The 24817-nt window shown below is 46.8% G+C and overlaps 1 protein-coding gene across 5 annotated transcripts; it reads left to right on the forward strand.

Moving 5' to 3' along the window:
- Positions 1 to 46: 46 nt before the first annotated feature.
- LOC135394354 (dual specificity protein kinase CLK2-like) lies at positions 47 to 24817 on the forward strand. Of its 5 annotated transcripts, none has more exons than XM_064625056.1 (11): positions 47 to 141; positions 512 to 609; positions 17347 to 17563; positions 17834 to 17918; positions 18104 to 18170; positions 19798 to 19911; positions 19979 to 20069; positions 20276 to 20351; positions 20682 to 20776; positions 21014 to 21394; positions 24576 to 24817. In XM_064625056.1, the coding sequence occupies exons 2-11, from the start codon at positions 512 to 514 to the stop codon at positions 24756 to 24758; spliced, it is 1407 nt and encodes a 468-aa protein (XP_064481126.1). In that variant the 5' UTR covers positions 47 to 141; the 3' UTR covers positions 24759 to 24817. The 5 variants fall into 5 exon arrangements, with proteins under 5 accessions (XP_064481126.1, XP_064481125.1, XP_064481127.1 ...); XM_064625055.1 differs by having other exon boundaries at positions 69 to 249; XM_064625057.1 differs by having other exon boundaries at positions 70 to 249; positions 17347 to 17506.

Consider the following 24817-nt stretch of genomic DNA (forward strand, 5'->3'; position numbering starts at 1 on the left):
GTTCACAACTTGACAACCATAAAACAACGGAGTCTGGTCCAGTCGTGTGTCTCATTCTCTCATGCGCATTCCGCATGCTTGCCCACGTGACATTGACGTTTGCAGATCGCCAAATTGTGTTGGTATCGCAACGACGGGACGGTTTGTAGCCGTTTTTTAGCTTTGTGTGACCGTTGAAATACTTGTACTTCTGAGACAAGGCGTGCGAAGATTTTGTAGGAGCTTCGATTGACTAACACAAAGCGAAATGTGAGTAACGGTTCCCTCAACACAGCATCCCTCAACCTCAGGCTGCTAAGCCTGATAAGACGTGTCGATTGATAACTAATATATGGTGTGTTAGCTCTTGGTGCTCCAAAGCTTAGTATTTTCCAGTGCTTCCCCTTTTTTTCCTTTTTTCATTTTTTTTTTTCTTTTTGTACGTTTCAGTGCAGTGTTGGATCAATTGCAGCGTCATTAGGGCGCACATATGTAACTAATGGCGGGTGCTACAACGAATATTGTTGGTCAGATGCCTAGGTCGAGATATGGACATCGGGACCGCTCGGAAAGCAGCGATTCCAGGAGCAGTGCGGATCGCCATAGGAAGCGCAGGAAGGTATCCAGAAGGTGAGAAACCATTATTTCTACAAACGACTCTCATTATAGCTCGTGGACACGTCAGGTGCGTCAAGTACAGCGATATCCTGCACTGGAATGAAGGCTGCTCCGTGTTTCATGCTTACGTCATGATAGTATTAGGTGATAAAAAACACGTTCAGACTTCTTTATTTGTTATTGATACACGTCGCAACACCAATATCAAGGTGCACCCTCGCGTTCATTACCAAATGGTGTATGCCGTGCTAAGCCTTCTACAGGTATGGCGCTAGTTAGATTCACAGCATCGTCAACGTTTTTCTTATGAGATTTTGTAGGAAAATGGGTCAAGCGGAATCTGCCCCTCCCCCTTTTCACCTAGCAAATTGGACAGAGTGTCTGGTATTCTGTCCTACCAGGCAGACTTGTGCAGGGTTTGAACATTCATTCCAAGAAATTTTGCTTAATGCAGATAGCACATTTGAGGCATATTGTGAGAGGCATGCTCATACAATGCTCCTAATCTCTTGAACAACCGTGAGGGTTTTGTATGCATTTTACACTGCTGTTACAGTGACTATCTCAATGTGAATTACTTAGCATAAACATATGCACTGGCTTTGACACTATGCCTCTGCCAACAGAAACGGTACAAACATCACTTCTTTCCATTATTTACATGAAGAAATACTAACCATTTCCTAATTTACCGAATGCCGTTAGTAGAAGCTGGTTAACACATTTAGGGCCACTTTCACCAACGCCGGTTAAGATTGATCGGCAATCGAGTCTCTCTTAACTTGAAATTATGACTCAACCCTCGTATTCTAACGTTAGCTAGCGTTACTGGAATTCACATGTCACTAACTAACATTATTGGAAAATAATTAATTAAATAACTAATTACACAATACCATTCCTAAATGCCTACTTAAAGCACAGTTACAAATTAAAGCGTTGCGAGGTCCTTATCACTCTACCAAACCTTGAGACTCTCACCGGCCTGGTGCCTTCCTCTCGTCCATCTGGTGTACCTCGGGAATGAAACATTCGCTCGTTGTCACCTTTATTGTGTTGACTACTTTCCTCCTCCCCAGCTGTTGCTACAGGCGGCGAAAATCGGTCCTCTGTCACACAAGCACTTGAAGAGCTCCTAGACGCTTGTTCCTCATCTGTCTCGTAGGCAACCAAATGCCGCCGGTTTCTCTCTATCACTCCTCTGTCTATTACCACTGAATACGAACGAGATCGGTGCGCAGGGCTCAGGACCGTTCCACTGCTTTTAATGTCTGTGACCCAGACTGCTTGTCCAGGTCTTAAGGGCCGAAGTGATCGCACTCGGTTCCGGCGATTGTAGTCCTCTGACTGCCGCTGCTTGCATCTCTTCTCAGACTGTTTCCACCTTCTCCATGGTGGCCATCTAGGACGAAGCTTGTTTTGTAGTGTGGGCAACCGCGTTCTCAGCTTTCGGCCCATCAGCACTTGAGCTGGACTGAATCCATTGGCGCCTGCTGTGTCCCTGTAAACCATTAACGCCAGAAAGGGGTCACTGGATTTCCATAACAAGTGTTTCACTGTCCTAACCATGCGTTCCACCTCCCCGTTAGATTGCGGGTATCGAGGACTGCTGGTAATATGTTCAAGTCCATGAGCGCACGCAAAGCTATGGAATTCTCTTGAACCAAACTGTGGGCCGTTATCACTTCTGACCACTTCGGGGATTCCGAACCGTGCGAAAACGCTATTGCACGCGTTGACCACCGCCTCTGCAGACGTGTTGCTAAGAGCCAGCACCTCTGGAAACCTGGACGTATAGTCCACCATGAGAAGGTATTCTTCACCTTTGAAGTGGAATAGATCTATTCCCACCATTTTCCACGGTTGGTCTGGCGTTATGGTATCGTCACAGCGTTCCCTAGGAAGCACTCTTGTGCCTGCACATGCCTCACAGTTAAATGCAAGTGTCTGAATATGGTTGTTAATACACGGCCACCACACGGTATCTTGTGCTCGCGATTTGCAGCGTACGATGCCTTGATGGCCTTCGTGTAACAGCAAAAGCACTTTCTTCTGAAGTGCTGCCGGCACCACCAACCTATGACCTTTTAGCAAAATATCATCCACAACGCTCAAGTCATCTCGATAAGTCCAAAACTTCCTAAGGTGCACTGGCACGTTTTTCTGCTGTGGCCAACCCTTTTCAACGTATTCCCTCACCGATACACATTCGCCATCCACCTTTTGTGCATCCCTCACTTCTTGCAAACTCAGCGGCAGGACGTGGTGCACTATATTCAGTACCTCCTTCTCGCAAAGTTCTACGGGTTCCACGGACCTCATCCAAGGTACATCAACCGGCACTCGTGAAAGTGTATCCGCAGTCGCCAGTAGTTTGCCTGGAACATGCAGAATGTCATACTGGTATCTCATGAGCTTCATTCGGAAACGCTGTATTCTCTGTGGCTGGTGGTCAGTTTCTAACGAGAAATGTAGTCCTCGCACATACCCATCAAAACGTATAACCGCCCACACTGCCGCCAGGGCTTCCTTTTCCAGGTGGCTATACCTCTGTTCGGTTTCTGTTATTGACCTTGATGCGTAAGCGACCGGTAGGCGTTCTCCGGACGGCTGTTGCTGAATCAACACTGCTCCTAGCCCATATGAACTAGCATCGGCTGAAACAGTCGTTGGGTGAAACAGGTTGGGGTACTTAGCGACACCCTGTCCCGACGTTAATAAGACTTTTAACTCTTCAAAGGCGTGCTGCTGTTCTGGTCCCCACATCCATGCGACTCCTTTTCCCAATAATGCTCTGATTGGTGCAGTTTCTTGGGAAACATTCGGTAAAAACCTTCCTACATGGTTCACCATGCCTACAAACCTTCGAACGGCACTCACGTCCTGAGGTGGGGCCACCTCTGTAATAGCTTGCACTTTTGAAGGATCCAGATAAATTCCGTCTGGCTTCACAAAGACTCCCAGAAATTTTACGGTTGTTACACCGAACTCGCATTTGTCCCTGTTAAGCGTCATTCCTGCTCTTTCTAAGCAATCAAGCACTTGCTTCAACCTTTCGTCGTGCTGACGTTTATCCGCTCAGAAAATAAGAACGTCATCTATCATGTTAACCACGCCTTCTTGCCCTTCCAAAATTCGGGAATCTGCCGTTGGAAATATTCTGGGGCTGATGTCAACCCAAACGGCAAATGTTGATAACAGTATCGCCCTGCAGGCGTGATAAAAGTCGTCAGTTCTTGGCTTTCTTTTGCCAGCCGAACCTGGTGAAAACCAGATGTTGCATATAGCTTGGAAAACACTTTAGCTTCTCCTAATTGTCCTAACACCTGGTCTACGGTTGGTAATATGTGACGTTCCCGCAAGACCGACTGGTTGAGCTTCGTGAGGTCCACACAAATCCGATAATTTCCCGATGGCTTCGGAACTGCCACCATGCCCGTACACCACGGGGTTGGGTCATTCACACGCCGAATAACGCCTTCTTTTTCCAGCTTGTCTAACTCTTTTTTAACTGCTTTCTGCAATGGGATGGGTACCATTCTAGGCACAGAAAGGGAGAAGGGGACCGCGTTCGGTTTGAGCCGTACTGTATACTCCTCGCGTAGCGTGCCAAGGCCCTCAAATAACTTACTTTTCACCGCCGACACACCCTCGACGAACTTGACCACGCCGAGGGCTTCTGTGGCCGGAAGTCCAAAAAGTGGCGTCGACAGTGAAGACAAGACGTACACCCTCTGCTGCGCTGTCCTATCCTTCCAGGTAAGCGTCGCCGGAAAGAAGCCACGAACCTGAAGCGCCTGACCTCCGGTTCCCGTAAGGCTGACATCTTCTGGATCCAAGAGCTCAGGCACCCACGGGAGGTCTTCTGGTACTACCGTAACTTCCGCTTCCGAGTCTGTCTTAAACCAGACCCAGTGTCCGTTAACTTCTAGTCTAGTGAACCTTGCTCTGTCCGTACGGTTCTCCACCTCTTCTAAATGGAGCGTGTCCAATGTTGCGTTCTTAGACTTCTTCCTAGCCCGGCACACTTCGCGAAAATGTCCCATCTTTTTACAATAATGACATACCGCTCTCCTCGCAGGGCAGTCGAGTCGTTGATGTTGTCCACGTCCGCAATATTGGCATGACCCTTCTTCTAACTTCCTTTCTCCCGGTAACCTTGCAACGTCTGTAGCATCTATGTTAAGCACATTTGGTTCCTCGTGGTGGCTCTGGGCTTGGTTGTCCCTTGCTCGCTTCTCTTTTTCAGAGTCTTCGTACTGACGTGCTTGAATCAGGGCTTCCGCCAGCGTCAGCTTTGGGATGCGACACAATAGATCCGACAATGGAGCGTCTCGCACCAGCCGCTCTTGCACCTCAGCTGAGCGATAATTGCATTTCTTCACCATATTGCACAGTGCCGTATAAAATTCGTCCACCGTTTCTTCTGCCGCCTGGGATCTTCTATGAAAGCGAACGCTCTCATAAACCTCATTGACTGAATGAATGAAATAGTCGTCCAAAGTACTCTTCACTTGTTGAAACGTTTTCGGTACTCCCTCTTCTTTACAAGTCGACACAAGGATTGTTCTCGCTTTGGGGCCCATGCAATAGAGCAGTGTCCGTACCTTGACTTCTTCCTGCGCCTGATATAATCCAGCTGCGAACATATAATCCTCAAAACACTGAATCCATGATGGCCACTCTCCGGTGTTACTGAAGTCGAAAGGCGGCGGCGGGAGAAGGGCTGCGGCACCTAGGACGCTGAAGCAGCCGGCCCCACTGGCAGAAGACATAGCAGCCACCTCCTTGTTGTCAGGCATGCTGTCAGTAGTCGTAGTTACTTCAACCGAAGCAGAGTGAGGCACGTAGCGTTTGGGGCCACCACTCCTGACACCATGTTGTCCGTTCTGTCTGGGCAAAAGCCCCGTACCAAGTCTTTATTGCTCTTAAGTAGGTTTACACGTGCACGTGTCCTTCATACAGTCACGCTCTCTTTGCGATAAAAGATAAGCCACGAGGAAACACCCACGCACAGATAGCAGTACACTACAACAATATACTGCTTTTGATGTGAACATAATACGTCGCGTGTAACGTAATGACAGTGTACAGTAATTGCGCAGCAACGGTGCAATGGAACCAGATAATACATTTTGCATATGAGTTGTTCCATCCTTATACTACCATATACTATACAGAGGCCTGTGTCCGTCCTCTTCTGTTTTTTTGTTCCTGTTTTGCACTCTTACGCCGTGGATGGTCCATACCAACGAGCCAAATCAGTAGCTTTATTGAAATGAGTCGGAAACGGTGGACGAAGTGTAGGTTAAATAATCTGTTCACGAAAATACCCGTTTCTACATACGTAACGTACTAAAATACGGTGAAATATATATAGTACCATTGAGTGCTGCATTAGAAAATTGGTGCAGTAACTCCAGTTTCAGGAAAGCTGTAGTGCCCGTTGGCACTCACAGGTGGTGCCTACACAATTTCGGACGACGCAACAATAGCAAACGGCTGCGTGTGCTTGAAGGCCCCTACGGCACGGTACTTCATTGTCATGGAGAGTTGACAAATCAGCTCCTCGTCAGAGTCCTTTCCTGAGGATTCAAGCAATCTGAAGGGAGACTCAAAAAGAAGAAAAACGTTCATGAACGCTGCAGTACTATTGGTGCTAAAACATATCCCATTACTTGTAAGGTTAGGCTGGAGGCGTTGACGACCAACCCACCACCGCGTCCAGAAGTACCGGTAAAAAAAGTTAGCGATGTTAAAGGGGCACTAAACCGATATAATAGCAATGATGTATCAGTAGAAATATGTCCATTTAACTCTGAAACATATTTTCTTAAATTATGAAGGTCGACAACGACATAGTAGCGCAGTAATTACAGAGCGCGTTGCGCACTATTTCTTGAACTTGCTCCGCCCTTCAAGTTCCCACAACAATAGGAGCGATGTCATTTTAACGTTTCGTGCGGGCCACCACTTATGTTGCTGCATTTTTGAATAAGCGTTGAGAGCCACTACACTACATTCACGATGAATGTCCTTCCGCAACGTATTATTTGTACATCTTTTCCGGCCGCCGTCACTAATAGAAATGAGTTTGAAGTGAAACCCCTCCTCAGCCACGGAGCCGCAACAATGCAACAGCAAACAGGTTCTCCCCTGCGGCTGACGTCCAAGATTGGTTGATGACGCAAAACGTCATTCGGGGATGAGTCTGCCCCGTTTGCTGTAGCCGAGTGACGTTTGCTGTAGCATTAGACGAAGGGGAGAGTTGCACTGATTTCGCTCTTTGATTTGCTTTTTAAATAGTTAAAGCGCTTGAGCTACACAAAGTCTTCCACATATTTAGGTAGAGTGAAACCCCTGCTTTCACTCTGTGTAGTTTTTTATAGGGGTGTGCGAATCCGAATATTTTAAGTCGAATCGAATATCGAATCGAATGGGGGAAAAAATTCCGAATACCGAATCGAATATAGAATATTTGTGCAAAATTTACAATATGTGACTTTCGCACTAAAAGTTTCCAATTTGTAGCCCATGGCTTTAGTGTAATTTTTCTGGCACTAACTGTCACGAGAGACACATGCAATTCTTCTGTTTAAAGCCCCTACTCTTTAATTTTACATGAGAGTGCTTCCTGCTTTTCAGGTGAGCCTACACTTACTGGAGTACTGAAGTGGTTACCTTCATTTCGAAATTTTATGTCAGGCAGTAGCATGTTATACAGATGAGGCTGTAATTGTTTCAGACAACCACAGGCCATTTGTGAAACAAACGAATTGGCATCCTGCCTCAGTTTTGCCATGAACACCCTTTAGTTTCTTTGCACTCGTCCAAGGAAGTTGCACTACTGAAATTTTAGATGTAAAGGACATCTTTAAGACGCCCTTCTTGTTCATGGGCTGTAGTCTAACTTTTTAAAGTCAACCTCACAGACATCAAATCAAAGTCCCTCGTCGGCACTGCTAAACTGCATGTGGGAGGGGCGCCGCCCCTTCCACATAAAATGTCTACGAAACTAACTTTGGATAAAGTTATCTTAAACTAAACACCGTCCAGCCTGTGTTGGTCCTGCAGCAAGGGCAATTTCGTAAAGGAGGCTTCACCTCATACACGGAAGCATCAGGTGAAGCCCACTTTTGGGTTGTGTCGTTCATATTCGTGGAATAGTCGAATATTCGAAAAATCGAATATTGAATATTCGATTCGCGAATCGAATAGTGATATTCGATTCGCGAATCGAATAGTGATATTCGATTCGATTCGGCAATTCGAATATTTGCACACCCCTAGTTTTTTAGACAAAATATGACCATCAGTTTAGTGCCCCTTTAAACGTCTGAGATATATTGCATTAGAGAACCGGGAGTTCTTTACTGTGTACCAGAGCACTATCGGTGATCAAAATGAGTTGTCCATGGTGTAAGAGTGCGAAACAGGAAAAACAGAAGGGGATGGATGCCTGTCTCCGTCCTCTTCTGTTTTGTTGTTCCTGTTTTGCACTCTTACGACGTGGATGATACATACCAAGGAGCCAAATCAGTAGCTTTATCGAAATGAGTCGGAAACGGTGGATGAAGTGTAGGTTAATACATAGTTGTTCTAAAGCACCATGCTTGCTATTGGTATATCGTTATCAATTGCTGTGGCAGCTTGCAGGAATCTTCTCTAAAGTGCAAATTTTAACTTACATCATTATTGCAGAGAGCCATTCAATTTGTCTCTTACGTGAGGCTGAGGCAGTATCTTCGAGGGTCCTCAGTTGTTGTCGCTTTTTTTAAGTCGCTCCCACTTCACAAGGTGGTGCTGTGCACGGTTAAGCCGGGTTCATTGGCGAGAATGGTGGTGGAGGTAGAAGGAACGACAAACCTCAAAGCGAGTGATGCATCTGCCAACTCTTCCGAATTATCCGGGAGATGTTCAGTCTCCCGATTGTACGGACGCGCCCTCCAATCTCCCGGAAAATTGGGGCCTTGGGCTTTTCTTCTCTCATTTTCCGCGGCTTCTCATCTCTCGTGGCAACTCTCGTACATTTGCTTTCAGTTCTCAGGTGAAAAACGCACATTCTAAGAAGCGGCAAGCATGGTGGTTTAGAACAACTATGTTAATCCTCAGAGACAAGTTAAAAGTCTCAGGACAACCCTATCCACAATCGCAAATCGGAAGTCTCTGGCCATCGGTGCGCGCGGTCGCATTACAGCTCCAACCAAAAACATATTGCGCGCGCTTCCATTACACTCCCCGTTGTACACTGATCATGCTTCGAAATGAAGTGCCGCTGACGACGTACATGGAGAAGGATTGCGTGTTTATTTAAAATCCGAATTAAATACTCGCGGAAAAGAAAACGCGTGATTTAGCTTCCACGTATCCGATTATGCGCCATTCTCCGCACACGGAGGTATATGCCTGAGTGTCCCCATTTCGAGAGCAAAGGGGATGACTCAACCCAAGGTGCTTCTACAAGTTAAAATTACCATGACAACAACGACGTACCCACAGGCCGACGTCATACGTGGCGTTTGCATGAGAGAAGCGCAGATTTCGTCGTCTGCTATTACGGCACGTTTCGACAAATTCCTCGAAAACGACTTGGTTATTCCGAATGAAACTTTGACGGTTGTATGTGTACAGTACTTGTGAAGCTAGTTTTGGCTAAGTTTCGGAGTCGCCCCAGCTGTACGAGACCGTCCCTTTAAGCTTGAGTTCAGCAGTGACAAGTCTGGTTATAGACCGTTTACAGCAGCCAGTTGCTTCAGGCGCTAGTAGATAGCGCCACAGTAGCCACGCCATTGCTTGCCTTCTGCGAGAGCCTGTGTACTTTTTTTGCCGCTGTGCTACAGTTCTGTGCAAAATCTGGAAAAGCAGAGGGAAGACTTCTTCAGTGATTGAGTGTAGAAACTGTGACAGAGATCTGATCGTGTGGGAGGAAGCTGTTTGTTAAATTCACGAGCCGTCGCTATAAAAAGACTGCCCGCGTTCGAGGCCTTTTGCAATGCACGGGTTTCCACAAAGAGAGAAAAACAAGCTGATTCGACAACAGTAGGTATCGAATCTTCAGAGGAAGGACTTCAAACCGGGAGAGTCAGCGAGGGTAAGTAATGCAGCCCTCAAAGTGGCGCAGCATTTCTGTGTGAGCCCCAAACTGCGCTGTAGGCGTTGGCTGCTGCTTGTGAGAATAAACTTTTTCCATAGTTGCAGGGGTCACGTTCCTTGCAGTTGAACGGTTCCGTGTACATGCCTTGTCAGTGCACGAAGCACTCGATCGTGAGCCCCTTGTTTGTCGCCTCTACAACCTTGATGAGCGGTGTACAAATATGACTGCACCTGCTGCTCAAACCCGCTTTACATGTGCATGTTGCCGCCAAAGTGGGCCCGAAGCTAGTCTCTGTACTACACGTTCTTCTCACTGTTTGTGTCGACCTGATGTCGGCCTCTAAAATTCGTACACCATCGTTGCACTGGCACAGTACTACACCGACATGGCCACTGTCAAACAGCTTCGTTCCCTTCTCTGTAGCTCAGCGCAGGCTTTCCGTCTCCCTCTAGCTCGTTGGTCACGTGGTTGTATGCATCTGAAATCAACAATAAAAGTACATATTCTTCTTCATAACGACAACATAACAGCCCTTACATGCATATATTTCCTCCCGTCTTTGTGGGCTTTTCTGGAGTTCCACATTGTTAGCCTCCAGCGATGAAGGGTATTTTGGTTAGAGGCTACAGGTCACTCATCCCATGTGTTCGGGGATTTCCGTCCTTCTAGAAAACTGCACAATGTGCGAATGAGGGCATCGCCAACACAGTTGCTTCAGCCCTGGAAGCTGGGAGAGAAATGAGAATACCAATTTGGGAGAGATGTCATTCGTAACCCTCTTGCGTTACTTCATAAATCATAATGCCTGGTGTCTAAACCGTTAGCGGCAGTTCTACTCGGCCATTCACTGGGAACTCAGGGCAATGGCTGCAGCGCACCAGACAGTTTTTGACGGGGAGTTTTTCACTGTCGTCGCTGAAGATGGAAAGTCGAAGGAGGCAGGCAAGCTGGTGTATACGTTTGAACGGAAACATCTCCTTGAGTCCTTGGAGCAGTCGGGGGGGGGGGGGGGGGACTGGACAGGACAGGACAGACAGGAGACAAGAACCGCCAATGGCGACTCACAACCAGCAAATGAACAAATTAACACTTTATTCAACATAGAGAAAGTGGAAGAAGCGATAACGAGTTCATTAGCTGGTTTTGAGTCGTCGTCGGCTCTTGTCCCGTTACCGTCCTGTCTAGACCCCCCTCTCTGCTCCTGAGACTCAAGGAGACGTTTCCGTTTTCCGTTCAATGGAAAGTCTGTCCACGCAAGATGCTGAAATAATCACACTGCATCACGGAAAAATAAGTAAATATGTGGGCATCGTGTGCAGCGGAGATGCATCCACAAGCGGCTCCATTTATTATATAATTTAAAAGAATAATATGCCTGGACGGCTCAAAGTATTTACAGAAGTAGTTACAGTATTTAAATACTGTCTTAATGTATTTATATTTTGTATTTAATTACTTTCATCATAAAGTATTTATAGGCAGTATTTAAATACATGAAAACATGCAGTATTTCGTATTTATATTTAAATACCCGAAAAGTGTATTTATGCCCATCCCTGGTCGTTGCCCATCTGCGAATGTCCCGTATTGCCGCTTTCTGAGTGGACACTGGACTGACTCTTTGTTACGTGCTGTCTCCAGCCTTCTAAAACTTGCATAGTGTGTATGGTATTCCACGTTGCCCGGGCCCTTTGACCGTACAGGATAAAGCAGTCCAAAATATCACTAATGGCAAAACGGTCAAGCACTCGGAAATTGCTAGCCTTTTGCCCACGCTGGGTCACGTAACAGTTGCCACCCGAACGTGAGTGCCGGGAGCCTAGCGGTTTTAGTCGCTTGGATCATGGCAGGGGCATTGTGGTCGCTCACCTTCGGGTTTCGTCGTCTGCTAACCCGCGCCAACTTAGACATGCGGCCCTCGCAAGCCTCACAGTGCGGATGTGACGACACCGAATACAGTTGGGCAATCCGATGCCCTGTCGTATCGAGACCGGGCAAAAAAAAAAGTGCATGCTGGCCAATAAACCTCTACCCGAGAAACGTCATCATGACGTTGGTAGACAGACCGAAACAGATCGGAAGGGGGGATCCACGAATGGGCACATGTTCGGTGCCTCCTATTGAAAGAAAAGTAAAACCCAAGGTCGCATCCCTTTCGGGGGCCATCGTAATCCCCTCAAGACCGTGGTGTTCGGGCGCGACCTTGTTCGCCCCCATAGCTTCGAGCATAGTTCAACTCTACCAAACGGATCGCGCTGTCGAACACTATGATGTCATTCCGGGCGCTCGGAAAGCACCACGCGAACATGCAAGATTGCTGCGCTTTGACTAAGCGACCATGACTGCTCGGGATCTGACAAAAAAAGGTAGCCACAAAATGACCACTCGAATTCGTGTTTTTAGGGGTTTGGGTAAATACGGGCCGTAACTATTTAAAAGAACAGGATGACATTTTGATGAAAAGGACGAGGGTAACTTCGGCAATAATGAAAAACGGGGGTCTGTGGGCTTATAGCTGGTAGTACGAAGTAATCCGTGTGATTTGGAAGTGGGTGATGGTACCAGGTTTTGACATTTGGAAACGCAGTAATTTGCCTAAATCCGGGAGTACAGTCATTTATGGAAACACGCCAGAGGGGCGTAGGAAGATTGGCACCAGGAGCACATGGAAATACACCGAAGGAAGGAGTCATGGGAGATGTGGGATGCCCCTCCTTGAGGGACGAGAGGCTAAAAGTAAGATCGAGTACGAAGCTCGGCTGAGAAAATTAGAAGAAAGCAGATGGGCTAGGAAGGTTTTGTCATGCATATTTCTCAACAATGTAGATACGGAATGGCGAAAAAGGACGACGTCTTTCAACAAAGTTCTTACCTTGGGACGAGCAGGAAGAAGAGCAATAAAACAAGTGTGAGAGAAGAGGAAACCAGGCAGTGGGCAAGGAAAATGGGGGGGGAAACGTCCCTCGAGGTGTACAGAGCACACGAGACTGCAATTCGGCCAGAGAACATTTTTGATAACACTAGAAGCGCAATGCTATTTGAGGCCTGTACGGAAATATTACGAACAAAATCCCGTATAGCCAGGTATTCAGAAACGTTGGATAAAATGTGCAGTATATGTGTACAGGAAGAAGAGAACCGTGTTTGTTTGAGAAGGACTGGACAAACTCGTCAACGGTCCTCTTGACATCTAGGAAGTACGAGGGGCGTTCAATTCAAACCGGGACTTTTCATTTTTCGCAAAAGTAAAATGAACTTACAGGCGAGAAATAACTTTTATTTTTCAACGTAATCTCCAGCTGCTTACTGAGAAGGAACCGTGAGAAGGATTGTTTTGAGATACCAGGGAGTTGAACCGTCCCAGGCAGGCGTATCTCTGGGAGGCATCGGGATTTCGGAACATATGGACGAGGTAAACTTTGGTACAGTGGGAAACATAGGCGAAGAGTTTTCAATCTGCTAGAGGGCGCCGGGGAACAACGCCCCTCCTCACCCTCCCTCTCATACACAGAGGTGGGGCAGGGTGTCGGGAATTCCGTGTTATGACGGAAAGCAAATTTTTACAGGATTTTCATGAACACTCGCATAAAAAACGCATTTCTTAGGATATCCCTCGAAACGCTCATCTTCAGTGTCGTCTGGGTAGACTTCCCAGAGGGACGCCCCTGGGAAAGTTCCAGGGGGGGGGGGGGGATCAGGCCTCCAAGCCTCCCCGCAGTTGGCGCATATGGTGGGAAAAACCAAGAATCGGCAAAATAACTAGTGGTTTAAAAACAGATTTGGCACTGACAACGCGCAAGAGAATAGTTACAGATAAATCTCATACTTAGAGTAAGCGCGGACGCGTCTCTGTTCTTAGGCTACGTGGTACAAGCTACCTCCCGCTACAAAGGGAAAAGCCACAACATCCATCCATCCGTTCTGTCGATGTGTTTCAGTTTCCCAGAATAGGCTGGCGACGGAGTCTTCTTGATTTTCTGTTTCGTAGCTTTCTGGGTGAAGCACATGGGCAATATATGAGAGACTTTCCATCCCTTTGCCGCACAATTGACAGGTGGGGGTACACTTCAACACTCCAGACATTTGCAGTGCGCTTCCTCTGTCTCCTGTATATCGAGTACAAAATTCGGGTTTCGACTGGTGTTTGCCGTAGCACTTTAGTCTTTGCTTTTTCTTCACTTTGCCTTTCCATTCTTCAGTCTCCGGCGTATTGATTTCTTCGGCCGTTTTGACCACTCTCTCTCGTTGCGGGCTTTGCAGCCCGCAGCTCTTGCCTTTTGGCCTAAGTGCTGCTTGGACTCGCGCACATGCAGTACGCAAGTAACTTTTTGATAAATAACGCAGCACGAACCTTGTTACAACTAACCCGTTTCTCCACTCTAGGCAAGTAACTTCCTTTCTCCGAGAGCCGCACTTCCCCTAGGGACTCTAACAATTCTGTAGAAAAATGCCTTGATACAAGGAATGGAGTCCCCCCCCCCCCAAAAAAAAAAAAAAAACAAAAAAAAAACGTCAGCACAACAGTAAGGTAATGGCCATTACCCGAATTCAATAGTAGCCGATCATTTTCGTTTCCGTGCCCTGGTTGTTGGGATGTAAATGTAAACGTAAATGCTGTTGTAGTGATTTCAAATAGGATGCTTGTTCCACGAAATGAAGGGAATCACAGAGAGGAACACAACTTGCCGATATACGGCTGTCCATTCAAGTACACGGACCTGTGCACGTACGAGGGGCGTTGAAGTCAAACCGGGACTTTCTGTCTCCTGAGTGTACAAATGGCACGCGACAGGCCTCCGCGTTCACCACGTAGTGGTCCTAGTGGTCCAAAGTTTGTGCAAAACAGAAGACACGTGCTAGACAAGATGGCCGAGAACGAGGTGAGCGCGCACATCGAGCAGCGAATTGTCATGTTTCTCGTGAATGAAGGCGTAAATTCATCTGAAATTCACAGAAAACTTCAGGCTCAGTAGGGCCACGATACACTTAGCCCGAGCAAAGCGTTTGAGTGGTGCAAACGGTTCCGAGACGGCCGTACATCAGTGCAGGACGATCCCGGCCGGGGCGGCTCAGAGCCCAGTGTCAGAGTTCCTGAGAACATCCAACTTGTGGAGCACCTGATCCTCAAGGACCGACGGATAACATGTCTCCAACTGGCTCGAAAGACGGACCTTTCTGTGGGAACGTTGAACACTATCATTCATGAACACCTCGAGTTGAACACCAAACACCATGAACACCAAAGGAGTCCTCCTCCTACAGGACAATACACGCCCGCATACCGCGCATCTCACGACACGCACCTTACAGGAACTTAGCTGGGAGTTGCTACCACATTCCCCTTACAGTCCAGACCTCGCCCCCAGCGATTTCCATCTCTTCGGGCCACTGAAGGCGTTCCTTGGTGGCCGGCACTTCAGCTGCGACAACGAGGTCAAGAATGCGGTCCGATCATGGCTGCTACGCGCCGGTAAGGATTTCTACGCTGCTGGCAACCAAGCCCTCCTGAAACGCTGGGACAAGTGCATTAGTGCAGCTGGAGATTACGTTGAAAAATAAAAGTTCTTTCTCGCCTGTAAGTTCATTTTACTTTTGCGAAAAATGAAAAGTCCCGGTTTGAATTGAACGCCCCTCGTACTTCCTAGATGTCAAGAGGACCGTTGACGAGTTTGTCCAGTGCACTCCGTAGCGCGCCACGATTTGCCGTGAATCGCTCGCAGCTGAGCAGTATGTGCTCAGTCCTCTTGTACTCTACATTGGGTGCAGATTGGTGACGGAGCTATCCCGCTAGGAACGCGTTGCCTAGGGGAACGTTCATCCGGAATCTGTGGAGGAATGCTTCCAGTGATCTGGGCGCTTTATCAGCAGCACCAAACTTGAACACTTAGATATGTACTAACAGGCCCAAATATTTACTCTTCTACTAAACGAGTTGGAGCAGTAGCCTCCCAGGTAGTTAGTTCCCAATGGCTTCTCTCGGTAACAACCTTTCATTTTTCCAACTCTCGCATTATTTAAAGGGTGTGTTCGGATGACGTCACTCGCAGAGGAGCGTGGCGCTCCTCTGCGAGTGACGTCATCCGAACACACCCTTTAAATAACTTTTACTAACTAACCCTTTAAATCACTAAAATTTGTTGTCTGTGTGTTCCTCTTTGGGGTTACTTTTTGTCTGTTTCACCAGTTAGCCTGCACTTTGAGTCTCTCACTAGCGAATTTGATGTCATTATGGATGTCATGACCGTCCAGACCTTCTCCCTCATCGTATTCACCGTTCACTTGGTGTTTCTAAGATCTTGTACTGTGTGAACATTATTTGTACCATATCACAGCTACTTGTATGTTTTCAACGTTAGTAGTCTTCTAAATAGTATATGGCAGCCAATGTGAACCGAAACCAAACTTGGGCGGTGACTGCGTCATGACGGCCGTCTTACCTTTTCGAAGCTAGTGCGCTCTAGAGGGGTGACGTCATTAAATAAACACTATCACTATTCCGTTCTCAGCAGATAAGGTTCCAGAGTTTGCGTTTCCGCAAGTCCGCGAGGTCACCGCGTTTCTGGGATGCTTTTGATTGACCGGAGGAAGTATGTTCGTTGCGCAATGTTCAGAGGCACTGTGTACGATGTCCCTGATTTCCATATCAAAACTTGGAATTTTTCTTTCGCGTCTACCTTAGTGCATTGCCGAAGCGTGGGGATAAGTTTAACGAAGGCTGAGGTTTGAAGTGCAGGAATTTTGTATCAGTTCTTTCGTGCACGCTTCTTTCGCGGGCCAAAAAGAAAAAGTCCGTGCAAAGTGAGAGAGACGGACACATGGCAACTAAACCGCGTTTCACGCGTCATGTCGGCCCGAATTTTGAAGTTTCCAGTTCCATAATTATAACGAGTTTTGAGGTGTGCTGTTATCCGCGTATGATTGAAACGCTGTGCCTAGCATCCACGAATTAAACGGTTTACCGTCTAGACACGATGTTGTGGAAAGTCCCACGCTCATGTACAACTTGGAGTGTGCTCAGGCAGTCAGGCAGGTTTAGATGAAGCTCACATGCCTCGTTTTAAGCCTGTTATCTTCTTGTGGCAATTGTGTAAAGCAGCTTTGTTTGAATCTGTGACTCCTGTACCTGATGAAGCTTGCGGCGTAATTTAAGGTCTTACTTAGCGTGACCCTGAAACTGACTACGGCGGTTAAGCCTGCTCCCGATTGACTGTTGTGTATTCGAATGAATGTCCTAATTCGTAGTACCAGCACGGCCAAATCGTGGCTATCCCGTAGGGAAAGCGGCCGAAAAGGAAAGTTGGCCTCCATACGCTTCCCTAGCAAACACCACTTTTTGACGAAGTGCACCAGAGTCCGGTAATTCGCAAACCAGCTAAGTTCTTGGTCAACATCATATTTTTGCTCGCTTTTCGTTAATGCAGCCATCTAACGGAAACTTGCGACGCAGGAGCTCTTGCGCTCCTAACGAGTAGAACGCGCGATATTTGGCGATAAAGCCAGGGAGCGCTTCTCTTGAAACGCAGTGCCAGCACGCCGATCGATGACAAAAAGATGGCGATGGGGTTGATTCTCTGCTGTACGGTGAGGTAGTACAGGCAGAGGTCCGCGGAATCCCCGCGCTATGATGAGTGATGTTGTTGTTATTGTTATTTCAGCGGTGGTCACGGTAGCGGGCACCGTGACGCTAGTCCGACGTCGAGAAACTGCCGCCGCCGCCACCGACGGCAGCGGCACAGCTCGTCGGAGTCTTATAGCCAACAGCGGCGTCGCCGGCGTAGCACGCGCCGCCGGGAGCCCGACCAGCATAGCTCTCGGGTGAGTAGGGTTTATTTTGGGAGTTCCGGGGGAGAATCTGTTAGGAGCATGTCGACGGTGAGAAGTTTTGTTGGGGTAACCTCTGGGGTGGTGTCCGCTGGTCTTTGATGCTGCTGCAGACGTGTTCGGCCCTGCTCCGAAGGCTGCGCAGCCCGGAGACCAAAGTGTGTCCCCGTCTTGTGTTTGCTTTCTCTGTGTGTATATATCTGTCGGAGCAGAAGGCCCCCTGTTTGGAGGCAGAGGTTTTGATGTGCGGTGCCTCGCTGTTTCTTGCTGGTTTGGTGTGGTGCCCCCCTTTGCGCCTGGATCCCGCTGTGGACGGAGCAGTCCCCACGAAGGAGGCCCCCCAGCGTGGAAGATGACCAAGATGGCCACCTGGTGTACCGGCTTGGAGACTTGCTGCAGGATCGATGTACTGGTCGACTTCTTCTTGCGTTACTCCGTCGGTGCTAGACCCCGTAATGTCGGTCCGTAAGCCTGGGCAATACCGGACAGCCGGGTTGCATAGGGCCAATTGGGTGGGGGGATTTTTTGGTGGGATCCGATAACACACATTGGCTGCATTCAGCTCATGCCTGTGCTTCACCTCTTTTCCAGACAAGATCGATGCCACCCTCGGGGAGGGCACTTTTGGAAAAGTGGTCAAGGTCGTCGACATGCATACGTGAGTGGTCACTCCTTCTTTACAGAATACATAGTTGCATGTGTTGTGCAAGCTTTGCAAGGTGGGGGATGATCCTATAAATAGCCGAAAAGAGGTACGCAGTTTTTGCATTTGGCACACATCGTTCCCGGGACATCAAAAATAGGTTCTAAACTCCTTCGCGTGACGTCTGCCTCTTTCGTAATATTAACTCTAGCGACTTGGTGGATGTTGAAAGGAAAAACAATGTGAAGCAATATCTTGTGCGTATTAGGAAAATCCAAGTCGTTGCACAAAAGGCATGACTGGTGGCATAGCTCACTGAGCTTCTTCACTAAATTCATTCAGCAGTAAACTGCTGCTCGCAGGAAATAGGGAGTAGCACGAGTCTCGCTTATCAGCTTACTTTGTGTTGAATCTGATTTATCTAGGCTCAAGTAAATGCAGATGGTAGGAGAAGACTAGAAAAGCCACATATGACTTAGTGAACCTTATTTTGTATAGATGAAATGCCGTAGCCAGGTATGCCCAACTCATTTCACTTCGTGGCTATCTGTGCTTTAGCAGACATGGAATTTGTCTTGCAAAAATCTTTGAAATTTGTGTCTTGCACACCTGATTGTTGTGGTGTAACAATTGTGGTGTGAACAGTGTGGTGTAACAATTTTGGTGACACCAATAAATCCAGTTGGCACTAGTGAAAACGTATTTTTTTAACGAATTGCACCATGTTTGTAGGCCTGTGGCATGCCACTGACATACACTTTGTGCAGCGGCTACTTTTCAGGTGCAACATATGCATGTCGAATTGTTCACTTTAGCAATGAGACAACCATATCACCGTCACAATAAAGTAGATGTTCACTTTGCAGTAGCGTAGAATTTTGAATGAAAGCTGTTGGAGTTGAGTTCCTGATGTTGCCAATTTGAAAACGGAACCACGTTTCTTGTAACTAACTATAGCTTACTACCTTTTATGTAATGTTTCCGAAGATTGCATATTTGTGCTGTATAGAGACGTGTCTATCCAGGACAGTGAGATATATGATTCCTGAAAGTATGTAGTCTAGCCAGATTGCAAGAAAATTGTGTGTTTTGATTTTAACATTCACACTGAGGGTTGAGAGGGGGTAGGATTACCATTATTATGTGTTATTTTTCTTACGGAGCGACACTGAATGTGGACTGTCCTTAACGATGTGATTGGAAGGATTGAAAGTCTTCCACAACCATCTCTTGGGTGTGCAGTTTTGGATAAATTTCTATGACACAAGAACATGCTGTTGTGAAACTTTAGTTGTTTGTCACGTGGGAAAATACGAAGGCTTTCCGTAAATTTTTGGAGCTTGGCAATAAGTAAGTTGCCTTGAGGTGAACTAGATGCATAGGTTTGGCTTTGTGGATAGCTTCCACACTTGAGGGTGAACCTTTTATATATGCGGGTAGCACCATGGAGTTAATGTGATCGTGAACTGTCTTGCATGCGGTGATATGAACCCAACAAGTCCTTTACTTGGACTGCACTAACCTTTACCTTTTCCCTGTGACATTTACCCGGAGGGTTTCATGTTAAGGGTTCAGAACATTACTGTAACACTACAGCTGTAACAATGAATGAAGCTAATGGATGGTGCAAACTTATTTGCAGGAATGAGACATTGGCATTAAAGATAATAAAAAATGTCGAAAAGTACCGTGAAGCTGCTAAGCTGGAAATAAATGTGTTGGAGAGGCTGGCATCATGGGATCCAGAAGGCAGACAGTAAGTTTCCTCTTATACATTTCCTTTTGGCCTTTCTCGCATGGGTGTGTTTTCTTTATCCTTGCAGCTTATGTGTGCGTATGCTGGACTGGTTCGATTACCACGGTCACATTTGCATAGCGTTTGAGATGCTCGGACTCTCGGTTTTTGACTTCCTGGTGGGTATAGAGAGTGCGGACTGTTTATGGTGAAAAATCAGTCGTGGTAGAGCGTCTGCTTCATGCAGTGTGCATACACATTTTGGTTTAATACCGTCTTGCCCACTGTTGCTTGCAGTCTTTCACTATGTAGTTGATCACCATAAGCATCCTCGCAGGATAATACGCTTCGTGTATTGTTGGTTTATCTGATTGAGTGCTTGCAGAAGGATAACCACTATCAACCTTACCCCTTGGAACAAGTGCGACATATTGGGTACCAACTGTGTTACTCTGTTATGTGTAAGTAGTTGTCGCATTTTGTATTGGTGCGTAAAACAAACTAATAGAGTGGTATGCCCCTATAAGAAATACAATATCACGATCCATCTGCTGTTGTGTAGTCGTGGTTAGCGAGTTAAAATGCAGCTTCACACTGTTTTTGTCAGTGTAAAAGAGTAAGTGAGTCAGTTACCAGGAATACTGAGTTACAGGAATTTTGTCCATGCTGTCTTCATTTGACGAAGGCAGATCAGCCAATATGTCATTTGTCTGGCACTTACCTAATAGTCATTGTTTTTATGTCGTCGGTAATCTTGTACCTTGTTGTTGACACTGTTATTCTTTTGCCAGTTCTTCACAAAAAGCAGCTCACACACACTGACCTCAAGCCAGAAAACATTCTGTTTGTCAACTCGGATTATGATATCACCTACAATGCCAAAAAGGTGGGTCATCTTGAGCATTCATAAGGAATTCCCTCTTTCCTGAATGGAAAACCACAGCACATTCTGGGACATTAGATGACACTTGCGTGGTAGAAGCTGTGTGCTTCTTTGTTCCTTAGGCTTATTTCTCTTCTTATCTCTCCCTCTTTTCCTAATTTCTCATTCCATCCAGGGCAAGTATTAGGCATAAATGACACTTTATGAACCCTTTATATTGAACTACGTTACGTTTTACAGAAGAGGGACGTGCGACGAGTGAAGGACACCCGCATTAAGCTAATTGATTTTGGTTCCGCAACCTTTGACGAGGAGCATCACTCCACCATTGTGTCGACACGGCACTACCGGGCACCTGAGGTGATCCTCGAGCTTGGTTGGCAGCAGGCATGTGACGTCTGGAGCGTTGGCTGCATCCTCTTTGAGCTGTACCTGGGTGTGACCCTATTCCAAACACATGACAATAGAGAGCATCTGGCCATGATGGAACGCATTCTCGGGCCCATTCCCTACCGAATGTGTCGGAAGACAAAGACAAAGTACTTCTACCACGGCCACCTCGACTGGGACGAGAAGAGCTCTGCAGGGCGATATGTCAAGGAGAACTGTAAACCGCTGCGAGTAAGTATCGCATTAGAGCTCGAGCCTGCTACGCTGTTTCTGTAGCGGTAGAGCTGAGTGAGGGTAGGTAAATTCGTACCGGCTACCCGCAGATGTGCCACTCGCAACCCACGGCATGTAACGCGGGTATACGTGCACCGTACGCGGTGCAGGTACACCTGCGTTTTACCCGTAGCATTGCCGGATTTCTACTCGCAGAAAAGCAAAACCGTGAAACGAATCGGAAAAGAGAACAATATAATCCGCAATGACGGTTATTTCTGAGCGTGTCGTGCGATCAAATTCTCTTTCTAGGGTGCGTTGGAAAATGCCCGACTATAACAGCTAGTCCAATCTAGTCGTGATACTGAGATCATCGGCTCGTTTCATGCCAGATAAAGTGGAGTTAAAGAAACTAGAGGAATTTCCACGAGCGCGGGCTGTTTCACGTTATGTTCGATACAGAACTTGTGAGCTATTGAAGTAAATTAAAGCCGAAGGTGCTCCGGTGAAAGGTCAAATGACCATGGAATATGTGAAAAGTTTACTTGTGCAGGTAGTTTTTTCAGTGAAAACTGGAGAAAGTGCCAAAATTAATGTGTAACAAACTACTGCCAAACCTGCATACACCTGCAATTTGCCCACGACACTAAAGCTTTTACCCGCATATCGCGTGTTGACTGCGCATATATCTGCGGGTACACCTGAGCTCACCTCTAGAGATTGGTGTTGTTCATCATTTTCTCCTTTCTTCGTGTCACACTTGTTGTTTAACAGTTAATTTTTAGGCTCTCAAGGGATGCACATTATGAAATGTGAGTTGATCAGGCACCATTGGTGGGATTCAAACTCCTCTGAATGATCATAAAGCATCCCTCAAACCCCTACAAGCGAGTGCGGCTTAAGTTTTATCTCTGTGACCTCGGGAGTCGTTAGCATGGTGTAAATAGGGTCTGAGGTTTTTGGGAAATAATTTTTGCGAAAGTTGGGGGGGGGGGGGCGTACAAATCTGGTAGAAAACAGCAGCATCAGATTTGGGTGAATTTGGGTGTAAAATTTCTGGAATTAAGTAAAAATCGGGTTTATCAGGCTTGTTAATACATATCACAAATCTAAAAAGAAAACCTGCATTGAATGGAATGGTAATTCAAATCTTCATGGTAATGCAAACCTGCACATGGATTAAAGTACTACTTCATGTAGTGTGACGCTGTTACTTAACTAACTTAAGTCTTCACGTGAGAAACGCTTTCGTTTTTGTTTCCGCGTCGAAGTAGGAGACTGAGCATCAGAGTTCCGTTACGTTTGGCGATTCATCTGCAATTCCGCTTACTTTGGCTCCCAACTTCTTTCTTTTGAGAACTATCTGAGTTGCTACTAAGTTGCTTGGTGTTGTTTCGGCCGCAGGGCGGTACAACTTGGGACAAAAGTTTACGAAACACCGGGGTGTCGCATTTCTCCAATGGAGCAGCTTTCTAGCAGCAAACCGAAGTCAACACACATACTGAGAAATGGATGGAATTACCGGCCACCTGTTTCTTATTCGATCTCTTCCTGATAGCTAGCAGGGGGCTGCTCCGCTGAAGAAATACGCAAGTGTTGTGTTCTGTAAACTTTTGTCCCAAGCTGTACAACCATCCCGAACGGGCGCGACAGACGCAGAACTGCTGGAAGCCATGCACGCCGCAACATGTTTCCGACGATTTCACGCCGTGCACACACTCGGTGTGCGTGTGACCTCGGAAAACCCAATTTTTAACGTGTGCTAAGACTACTGATATTCGCGCGCGAACGCGTGTGGTCGACGAATGTGGCAACATTGGCGCACATCACTCGCTCTGTCCTTGTCCCATGTGCTTCGGGTGGTCGTCCACAGGCGTTTCTTCGCCGCACGTACAAGGCCATGGTGTGCACGCGACGTTTTCACACTGCAGAAACGTCCCGGGCGTGTCACCCTTTCCGTCGGTGATCCTTCCCTCTCTCCCACTGCCACAATCTTGCGTCGTGGTTTCGCACCGCGCGACAAAAGCACGCCCGATTCGGGGAGAATTCGGGTTTTACCGGAATCACTAAATGTGCGATTCGGGGAAGAATAGGGTAAAACCTGAAAACCTCAGACCCTAGGTGTAAAGATAGCATCACTGATTGGCAGCCAGAGAGTGTGGGTTTGGGTCCCACTACTAGTGCCTTTCATTGACTTATGATTTATAATCGTAATACCGTATTTGCTCACATAATTTGTGCACCTTCATTTTCGCGCATGGATATCCTGCCCGATGACTGCAGTGATTGGTTTCTGCTTAGCGCGTGGTTTTTGCCACGCCGTTGTACTACCAAAGTTCCTGCCATGCTTTTGTTCGGTTTGCATCCTGTGTTGGGATGGTGGTCCACTGACATGACAGGCAATACTGTCGCTGGAACTGCAAAACAAACACAAAGAAACTCTGGACAAACACACAATGAACTTATAACACGATGTGACAAAGTTGGCAAACATCGCATGTTCTCGATTGTCAGTGCGAGTAGCGGCAATTTCCTGCAGCGTCTTGCTGTATTTCACTGGTAAGATTTGAGGTAGTGGCTCGGTAGTTTACCTCCTGACCATGCCAACTGTCGACAGGTGCCCGTTGGCAAGCTAGGCCAGTACTACTTTCGCACTTACAAAATGCAGTGACAATGTCAATACCGGCTGTACCGAGAGCCCACATCTCCGGTAAAGAAAATATTTGGAATATTGCATCGTTCAAATATTGTTACAAATGCTCCTGAACAATTTGTGCACTCCCAACTTTTCCGACTTTTTGGTTTAAAAAAGTGCACAACTTATGTGAGTAAATACATTATATAACTAGACCCTCGTGTTTTGGGGTTTGATCTATTTAAAAATTGGAGCTAAAAATCAGGTTTTATGTCAGGATCTCAAGCACTGTAAAATCAGGCAGTATCAATGAAAGAGTAGACTTCTGTGTGTAAAAGAAAAAAAGTGCCTGGCACATCTCTGATGAACATGATGCAGTACAACAGTGCCGATTGTGAAGTATTTACCATTCTTCAGTGTCTGTATGGGTAGCTGAATTTTCACTTGTGTAAATTGGGCACTGAATTTATCAGGTTTAAACCTAAGCCCTATGTACAGCGAGGGTTTGCATTAGCTACTATTACATTCTATATGCTTATCCATTGGGCACTTTTGGTCCTGCAGCGTTACATGACACTCGATGACGAGGACAACCGGCAGCTCTTTGATCTCATCTCACGCATGTTGGAGTACGAGCCCTCACAGCGCATCACTTTACGAGAGGCCTTGGAGCATCCATTCTTTGCACCTCTCCCTAATAAGTTACATATGGGGAGCCCTCCTAGAGAGCACAGCCTCAGCAGGTGACACGACATGTACATCTGGCCCATGTAGATACGCCCTCCAATAAATGCTATTTTATCTGC

The sequence above is a fragment of the Ornithodoros turicata genome, chromosome 5 (assembly GCF_037126465.1).
Source record: "Ornithodoros turicata isolate Travis chromosome 5, ASM3712646v1, whole genome shotgun sequence".
NCBI classification, from domain to species: domain Eukaryota; kingdom Metazoa; phylum Arthropoda; class Arachnida; order Ixodida; family Argasidae; genus Ornithodoros; species Ornithodoros turicata.